Source organism: Spermophilus citellus (genome assembly GCF_964194105.1).
Source record: "Spermophilus citellus genome assembly, chromosome: 12".
Lineage (NCBI taxonomy): Eukaryota > Metazoa > Chordata > Mammalia > Rodentia > Sciuridae > Spermophilus > Spermophilus citellus.
In genome coordinates this window covers 83,296,098-83,306,093 of record NC_138198.1, presented here as the reverse complement: position 1 = coordinate 83,306,093, position 9,996 = coordinate 83,296,098, and the positions used below count along the sequence as shown (strand labels likewise).

At 43.2% G+C, this 9,996-nt stretch overlaps 1 protein-coding gene across 1 annotated transcript in view; it reads left to right on the top strand.

Moving 5' to 3' along the window:
• The first annotated feature begins 1,349 nt into the window (after positions 1–1,349).
• The window catches only part of NPC1 (NPC intracellular cholesterol transporter 1), a 48,764-nt gene continuing 40,117 nt past the window's right edge, over positions 1,350–9,996 (top strand). The window contains exon 1 of the mRNA XM_081263600.1: positions 1,350–1,560. Coding sequence (XP_081119726.1) covers positions 1,477–1,560 — 84 coding nt within the window. The 5' untranslated portion in view covers positions 1,350–1,476. The remainder of the gene's footprint in view (positions 1,561–9,996) is intronic.

Below are 9,996 nucleotides of genomic sequence, written 5' to 3'. Positions count from 1 at the left end.
TGTGACCACCCTTTGAGACTCCTTGCATGAAAGCATATTTATCATCATTTTATATTTTATAAGTATTTATATATTTTATAGCATACTTACATTTTATCATCAGTAGAACCACCCACCAGAAGCCAGTATCTGGGGAGTGGGAGAGCACTGAGCTGGATGAGAGCCAGGAGGTCCTCATGGAAGATCTAGGGCTAAAGGTCCAGAGGAAATCTACAGTTTCACTGCCAGGCCAGTCAGGTGGACATCTCAGGACTAAGGAGGAAGGGAGGAAAGATGGTAATTGAAATAGTGCTTTGTAGGGTAAGGATGGGAAGGTCACCTTTATCATGCTACCTACATAGAGTTTGGTCATTGCTACACATGATAATTTTTTCACTGTAAATGGACTTTGGGAAAGAGATCCTTACTTCCATTTTAACTTCAAAATGGTAATGACTGATGCATTTTAGTGATCTGAATAATTGAAGTTTGAGAGAAAATGGTAACAGAGAAAATCATGCAATAAAAATAAGTGCTGAGCAAAAAAATATATAATGAGGGCATGGCTCAAAAACGAAGGTGACTTTGTGTGTGTGTGTGTGTGTGTGTGTGTGTTGCTTGACTTCATCTAGAACTTAGAATACACTCAGGTCTTCCCCTCAGAATCATTCTCTGCATTTTCTCTCTCCCATTGGTTTACTGCGAGGCGAGGCTCCGCCAGCAGGTGGTGCGGTTCCAGCGCTTTCCCAAACGTGGTCTGCGTGCACCATAAACAAATAGATTGGCTGAGACGCACCACCCAGCTCCGCGCTCCGCCCCCTGCGCTCTAGGATCACAACACCATCAGGCCACCGCTTCACCGCCCGAGCTTTGCTAGATGGTTCCCAGGCACGAATTCCTTTTGGGTAACTGGGTTCGGGAGAAGAACTGCTCAGTTTTGGGGGCCGAGATAAACATATACTGCACTGAGGAATGGGGTCTTCAATGGGAAAATTGTCTCCAAGTATTCTCTTTTGCTAAAACCTCGCCACCCTCTCCAACCCAGGTGGAAAATAAGGGTGACAAAAGGAAACAAAGCACCAAAGCCAGATACTGTTGACACGATTCTAGAAATATCCTCCCAGACTGGATTCCAAAAGCTCAGCTGACCAGGTCCGGGAGTCCCCAACCCAACGTTGCGCACGCAGAGGCCGCAGGATGAGAAAGACTGTACCGGACCTAGGAGAGATCTCCGGCTGTCGTGGCACTGTCAGAGCCCGACCCCGCCCCGGACCCCCAAGCCACGCCCCTCTAGGCCCCGCCCCTGAGCGCTCTGGGGGCGGTAGCAGCACCTCCCAGAAAGGGAGGAGCCGACGACGCCTCTTTCCTTCCTGACCTGCGCGCGCTGCCTGCAGCCGCCCGCGCCTGCTCCCTCCCTTGTCAGGCGCTGGTCCTGAAACAGCCCCGGGAAGTGAAGAAGCAGCCTGGCGCTCTGCGGAGCGATCCGGACCCTAGCAGATGTGCGCAGCCCCGCGTGGCCGCAGCATGAGCGGGCGCGGTCCAGCCCTGTGCTTCTTCCTGCTGCTGCTCTGTCCCGCGCAGGTGAGCGGCGGTCGGCGACCCCGGCGCACTGTAGGGGACGTGGCCCGGCCGCGAGCCCAGGAGATAGCAGGCAGAGCCGCGGGTTTGGCGGACGCTCCCCCGAGGCGGGGGACCCAGGACGTGGGAGACTAGGGGGCGCGGACCGGCAGGGCCTAGGGAACTTGGTCTGTGGGTGCTGTCCCCGGAGCTCCTCCACGTCTCCTGGCTCCAGCCACACTCTTCCCGGTGGTCTGGAGGAGGGTGGCAGCTGGGGGCTTGCTTGTTTGACCTATTTAGAGATCATTTCAACTGTGGTCATCTAGTTTCTCCATTTAAGATATGGGGTCAGAGGGAAGGGGGGACGGAACGGTGGGTGAAGAGGGATTGGGACATAATCTTTTTTTCTAATTCTATATACACATGAACTCTGTGTAAATTTGTTTAGAAGATCCAGCCACTTTATTTCCTTTTCTCTCCTGAGAATGGAAGTGTAAGGGGAGGTGAAGAATGGAAATTCATGAAGCACCAAATGGAAACAAACTTGAGTACTTTATATAATGTAGTCAGCTTGATCTTCTAAGGGGTGCATCTTGCTACTTATCACCTCCTCTTTAACATTTCAGGAAACTGAGGCCCAGAGTGGGTAGTTGAATTTCCCCTTGTCACAATTAGCTAGTGACAGAATGGTCCTGGAACTGTGTCCTGACTCCCTGGGTGGACTTCTACTTGGTTTAGTAGCCTTGGGCATTGGCCCCTCACAGCTGTTTGTGTGTCTACAGTTTTCTCTTTTAAAACCATGGGGAATGGGGGAAATACCTAAGGACGTGGGTGTTAATGAAATCAGATCAGGATGAAAGAGTGGCCCTCTGGGAATTCTGTGCCCACTAACTCCCCTCAAATAGGTGGGTCATTAGCTAATGGAGTGGTGAATCTGTGGGAAGAACAGATTAAGGGGTTCTGTGAAAAATCTATAAACTTCTGTGTAGTGCTCAGAAGGGTATAGGTGATGCTGATCCAGTAAGGGCCCAAGAGCCTGAAAAGGAGCTGCTTCCTCCAGAAGTGTGTGTGTGTGTGTGTGTGTGTGTGTGTGTGTGTGTGTGTGTAAGTGTGCAATCCCCAGCTCTGTGGGCTTGTGGAAGAGCCCACATCTAATATCAGGGTATCAGGATGAATCCAAAGTGAAAACAGATTTCGGAGGAACAGTTTGGGATAGGGTTGAGGTTCAGGAGTTAGATCAGTCACCAGCTCTGTGGCTTTAGGCATTTTACTCTCAGGCCCTAAAATCTTCTAAAGATAAATAATACTTTATAGAGTTATTGGAATTATTAAATACCAAAATATTTGGAGAGATCTCATCACTATGCCTAAACCCTGTAAAAGCTCAAGAAACAGCAGTTTCTCAATAGCCCTAGAGAAAACATAGCTACTCAGTTTCCATAGATCAGGACCTAATCAGCAGGCTTCACATTATTAAGTAGCTTTAATTTATCTCTGCATTCCTTTTGTTTGTTTGTTTGTTTTCTGGGTTTGATTTTTGTTTGTTTGGTTGGTTGGTTGGTTGGTGGGTGGGTTTTGGTTATCTTGGTACTAGGGATTGAGCCCAGGGTGCTTCGCCATATCCCCAAATCTTTTTATTTTTTATTTTGAAACAGGGTCTCACTAAGTTGCTTAGGTAAGCCTCACTAAATTGCTAAGGTTGTCTTCAAACTTGGGATCCTCCTGCTTCAGCCTCCAGAGCCACTGGGATTACAGGCATACACCCAGGTCTGCAGTCCTTTTACCTCAAGGCTAATGGCCCTGATGGGTGCCTCCCCTCTAGGGCAATTGGAATAGAGCAAAGATTGTGAATCTCTTGCAAAATTCCTGGAAGCCTTTTCAAGGTCTGCAGATCTTAACAAAAAACACTCCTATTGCTATTTTTAAATTTAACTCCCTCTAGTCTAGAAATTTTCACTGCACCTGACAGATGGGGGAAAGCCTGGAAGCTAGACAGATTGGGGGAGGGGGTAACTGCTTTTAGAAATCATACCAATGATAACCACTCTTCAGGTTTCCATCTGAGCACTAATCAGCTTCTCTTGGAATTACACTAATTATTCTTTGTAAGGTTTGAAATACATTTCAAGGAGATTTTTGCTTTTCTTAATTTTTACTATTTATAAATGATGAAATAACATTACTAGACCAAATGATTTTAAAACATTGTGGTTACCCAAATAATGCAAGCGGCTTTGAGAAAATTACACTCTCCTGAGTGTAATTTTTTTTAAAAAATTTTCTTAGTTCTAGATGGACACAATATCTTTATTTCGTTTATTTATTTTTATGTGGTGCTGAGGATCGAACCCAATGCCTCACATATGCAAGGCAAGCGCTCTGCCACTGAGCCACAACCTCAGCCCCTGAGTGTAATTTTTAATAAGCTTTTTTCTTGAGGGTCTTTAAACTCAAGGGCTGAGAGAAATTAAGCATTGAAGTGACCTTTCCTGAAGAGAGATGAAATGGGTTCCTCTTTAGACCTAGAGTGGGATGGAACAACCATTTGAAATTGAAGTGAATGTGGGTAATCTTGCGCAGTCTCCCCTAGTCTTTGACTATTGGGGTGATTAGAAGTCTCATTAGCCTAAGTCTTCAAGGGGAAAAAAGAGATTTTTTTTTAAAGAAATTTTAGCAAGTGGGTAGAGAGAAAAGGATTTGCTGAATGGGTCTTTGTATTTCTCCATGTTTGTTCTATGACTCAGAACAAAGAATCCCTCTGATCATGAAGACAGTATGATCTCTCTCTCCTGGGTAACCCTTCCTCAGCCTTCACTTGTGAAAGGGATGCAGTGTTTTATGCACAGCATATTACTTACTGGGAAGCCTGGATTAGGCCATCTCTAATCTGATCTCAGATCTCAGGTGCTCCTTTCCACCTTGTCACCCACAGCTCTGTGAAGGGCATCAGTTCTCCAACAAGATTAAACTGTTAGCTATCAGAATTGTGCCCCAGTCAGTGTGCTACATTACATGATCCACGATGTTTGCATCCTGCTCTGCAGCTAGGATACCTTCTCTCTAAAGTTCTTGGCCATCAGAATTGAATTTGCAGTTGGTTCCCGGTGATCGAAGTGATTGACTGGATAGGGAGCTTTTCCTTTGTCTTGAGCTTTCTTGGAACATTTGCTTTGGCAATTAAAAAAAAAAAAAAAGAATCAGAAGAAGAAGTAAAAAACTCTCTCTCTCTGATGCACTTGTATTGTTGAGAGGATTTGAGAGATGCTTTAAAATTATATTCTTCAATTGTTACTGTCTCTTCCATTGAGGAACTCTGATTTCCTTTAGGGGCTCTGGGTACAATATAGGATGCAAAAAAAAAAAAAAAAGAAGAAAGAATTACCCATTTGGAAAGTAGTCCATATACTTTAAAATGCTGTGTTTTAATGTTATTTGTTGTCCCTTTCTTGTTCATAGTTAATGAGGAGAAGAGCAGGAATAAAAATATATATAAAGGGAAGTCCTGAAATAAGGATGAGGCCCAAAGAAGTTCATTTTTAAGTTCTGTTTTGGAGAGTAAATTGACGTATACCAGGCGGACGAGAGGAAACAGAGGAAAATGGGGGAAGCAGTACCTAGAAATGATTCGTGTTTGAGGAAATGCTGATTACCCTGATTTGATCATTGTATGTTATATACATGTATCAAAGTATTACTGTGTTCCATAAATATGTACCAATATTATGGGAAAAAAAATTTAAAAAAAATTTTAAAGAAAATGAGGGGAAGTTACTTCATTGCTCATTAAAAATCATCGAACACTTGAAAAGGGTGAATTTTATGGTATCTTAATCATCTTCATAAACCTGTTAAAAATTGGCAGGGAGTCTATTCTAGATTACAGAAAATTGAAGACAAAAAATAGCTACCTAATTTTTGCATAGTGCTCCATTGCTGTCACATATCTGTTCTTACTTTGTCTCACACAACTCCTTTAAGATATTATGACTGTTTTTCTTGTTTGTAGATACAGTGGGCATTATACCTCATATCTGTGCTAAGGTTACATGGTTCATGAATGGCAGACTGAGAGCCTGAACTACTGTCTTCTGATTTGTTCTCTGATTTATTCAAATTCAGAATATTGCTACCTGATTACTTATGTTTAACAAGCTAAATTGAATGGCTATTCAGCAGATGTTTCATTTGGCCAATAAAGCATCTCATTCAAGGCCTATGCCTATCTCCAGTTTGGCTTCTTCCAGTAATTGGTAATAAACTAGAGATGGAATTAGCCTGCTGGTCTGACCCATGGCCCTGTTGCCACATTGTGTGAACATTCCATAATAATCTGCACAGACCAGGTACTGACACCCATTTTCATGGTTTTGTTGTAGTACTGTGGCTTTTGGGTTATTTTTCAAATTTGGGGTTACCAGAGCTCAGAAGTGTCTAATAGCAATTAGCAGTGTGACATTGGATGAGTTAAATACCAAACTAAAGGGATTATCTGTTAAAGGAAGACTTGGACAAGCTGAACTTAACTCTAGAAACGTGACTGAAACACCTATAGACAGGCAAGTCTGGTGCAGACAGATTAACCTTTGTTATATGGATATGTTCATGCCAGATTGGCCATTAAACAGTTACCAGAGACTTCCATCAATAGAAGTCAAACCAGCCTTGCCTCCACCTCAAAGCTTCTGCCTATTTGTTTGGCCTGCTTTCCTGACTCCAAAGAAAATAGCAGCCAGTGTAATCTCTGGGCAGGATTCTCCATTCCACTCCTTCCACCCGTCATCCTGCCTTGTCCTGACTGGCCAGGTCTGTGTCCCTGCTCCTAGATAGGCAGTGGGCAGGGGAGTTAACTAGCAGTCACCTTCCCTCCTTCCAGGAGCTTGAGCTGGGTGTGTCCCCAGGTTCTGCCATTGGCTTTACCTATCCAGGACAGCAGCAGCAGCAGCAGCAGGGGGAACCCAGCCCTGCCCTCTTAATTGTGGTGGAATGGTCGGATGCTGACCTGGGGCAGAGGGATGCCAATGGTTCTGAGGAAGTGAGTCATTACTTGACAGGTACTTAATGAGACGTGAATTATAGTCATTATTTCTGCAAGTGAACAAGTTCATGAAGAATGAACGCTTGTGTAGGATCATGGTAGATTGGACAGTCTGTCTCTGGTCCATTTTCAAATTCTGAGGCTACATCAGAGCCCAAACTGGATTGGAGTTTGAACAGTGAAATGAGCAAGAGGAGTGAGGAAGGATGAGGGAGATGGGTGGAGAACACTTAACTGAGCTTTGAAAATCATGTCTCATCATCATATGAGCCATATGACCTCAGAGTATCCTCGCTGAGCCTTAGTTTCCTTGCCTATAAAATACTCCTACTCTGTTGTTGAGAAATAAATGAGACAAGGGGCTGGGGTTGTGGCTCAGCAGTAGAATGCTTGCCTAGTGTGCGCAGGGCCCTGGGTTCTATCCTCAGCACTGCATAAAAATAAATAAAACAAAGGTATTATGTCTAACTACAACTAAAAAAAAGAAAGAAAGAAATGAAACAATAAATAGAAATCACTTAACTCTGTGCCTGGCTTGCAGTTGGGTTTCCCTCATTGTTTGGATGTGAGTAAGGCTGCAGTAAAATTTTACTAAAGGCAGCCTGGAATATTAGCATCTCTACTAGTGTTCAGAGCTTTTTCATGTGATAATGCATGCTCATGGAGCACCGATTAGAATCGGGTTTAACAACGGCTTTAGTTGCTCACAAATGGCAGAAGAGGCTTTTTATTTTTTTAACCTTTCCTGTCCAGTCATATACCTAGTAATTAAACCCTGGAGCATGTTGTGAAATGTCCACATGAGCTAACCTTTAAAAGTAGAGACTCTCGAGCCTTGTAATGCCCAGATTCTGAGTCGACACCAAAATGACCAGCAGTTCTCACTTCTCAACTTCTTATATAAGCCAGTTGAATTCCCTCGACTCACTGCAAGTTTGGTGGTTTCTGAATCCATGAACATCAGCTACAACGCTACAGGAAATTTCAAAGGAATATTACACCTGAGATTTGCCCTTTATGATTTTGTGGCCTCACAAGGAAGCTAAGACAAAAACAAGAAAATACTCTTGTGATTCTCACAAATATAAATTCTGCTTGATCTTAGCACAGGAGCCAGAAAGCTGGCCTAGACTGAGCCTTGTTTTTGTGAGTAAAGTTTTATTGGGACGCACCCACACCCACTCATTTACCTCTTGTCTGTAGTTGCATTTGAGCTTTGAACTCCAAGGGTTGAGTATTTGCCACAGAGACCTTAAGGCTCCCGGGCCTCAGCTCCTTATTGTTTGGCTCATCTAAAGTAATGTTTATCACAGAAATGGGCACACCAGAACTCTGGCAGAGAACATCTGTGTTCCCCCGGACAGGAAGATGAGGGCAGATGCTCTGTGCTCCAGGCTCTCAGCCCAGTGCTGCTTCTGTTCAAGGACAGCCTTGCTTTACTTCGGGTACACCAGATTAGGACCAGGTGCAAGGAGTCAGCGTGGAGGAAATGAGCCTAGGGAGAGGCTCCTAAGAAGGCATAATTAGGGAGGGCGTTGCAGGATGGGTAAGAATGAAACCTGTGGCGGAAACAATGGGTAGGCTTGTTTTTCTGGGGTTGGGGATAAGGACTGGAGTTTGGCCTTCCGGAGCTGGATAAGTACAGTTCAGATAGAGCAAAAGCCAATCTGGGAGGTAGTAGAGATTTATTTGTTTATTATTATTATTTTTTTGTATGTCCCCACACTTGTATATGTTTGGATGTGTGTATTTATTTATGTGTACCTGTAGGGAGAAATTAAATTAGATCTTCTGCCAGGAAGACCTAACGCTAATAAATTAGCACTACTTAAATCTGAGGAGTAGGGTAAGGGGACAGAGGATTTTCAGTGTTATTCTATATACACCTGTGATGTGTGGATATTTGTGATGAATGTATATTTATTTGTAAATAAAGTCTGCTACTTTAAAAAATATTTTAGGACTTGGCAAAAATTTTTAAATGCTTAAGTAAGGTAATTCTAATGGCTATAAAGAGCCCTTTAAGATCACATGACCACAAGATGAACAGGGAAGAATAATTATTCTTTGGACTGAAACCTGACTATGATTTGAATGTGTTCCCCAAAATGTGTTGGAAACAATCCCCAGTGCAGCACTGTTGAGGCGCTGGACCTTTAAAAGAATTAGGTCACAAGGGTTCTGCCTCTTGAGTACATTAATGCCATTATTGCAGGCGTGGGTTATCACGAGAGGGTTCCTAACAAATTGAGGGGTTCAGCTTCCTTCCCTCTTGAGTGCCCTCTCTTGCCCTTTGCTTTCCACCATGCGGAATGATGCAGCAGAAAGGTCTTCATCAAATGCAGCCCCTGGATCTTGAACTTCCAAGCCTCCAAAACTATGAGCCAAATAAATTTGTTTATTTAAAATTACCTAGTTTCAAATATTCTCTTACAGTAACAGAAAACAAACTAAGAAATATGTGTAATAAGAATTGTAATGCACTCCGCTGTCATATATAAATAAAAAAAGGAAAAAGAAAAACCCTCCTGGTAAACCAAGCTCTAACAAGACCGGGTATGTGCTATGACACTCATGCCCATAGTTCTTCATCTTATTTAATCTGACAGCTTTTTCTCTTTTAACCTCAGAATGGTAATTGAGAATGTGGGTACTGCAGTTCTTGCCACTGGGCTTTCCTTTATTTTTTTAATACCTTTATTTTATTTGTCCATTTTTATGTGGTGCTGAGGATGGAACCCAGTGCCCCACACATGCTAGGCAAGTGCTCTACTACTAAGCCACAACCCCAGCCCTAGGCTTTCCTTTTATATGGTGAAGGACATCTGAGCACATGGTTCTTTTGATGTGTGTTCTGTAAAATACACATAACGTAAAATTTCCATTTTTAACCCTGTTCAGTGATGCTGAGTATATCACGTTATGTGTAGCTATCACTGCCATCCATCTCCGGAAGTCAGTTCACATGTTAAGTAGATGCACATTTTGACTATGGTATTAAAATGTTGGTGGATTTTATTTCGGTATTAGACATGATACTTCCTTCCCCATGAGAATATTATTGGATGTAAAATCAGGGTTCTTGTATCATAGTGAATCCAGCTTTAAGTTTGGAAATTAGATGCTTCATTTAAAAAGGAAGTATGTGTACTGTACAAGCCTTGTTTGCCCAGTATACCTTAGTCTTAGTGTTAGCATGTGCTGCTATGAGAGTCCTAAGGGATCTTGAGGTACATCCACACTGTTTGTCAATAAAATCCAAACTGCCTACCACACTGGTGATTTCAAGACTGAAAGACCAATCGCTTGGATGCCAACTAGAATCTTCATGGGTCACAGAGATGAGCATGTCCCAGCCCTGTCTGCCCAGATCCACAATGGAGAGTCTGTTTCTGGAGCCAGAATGCTCTTGTTTGAAACCTGAT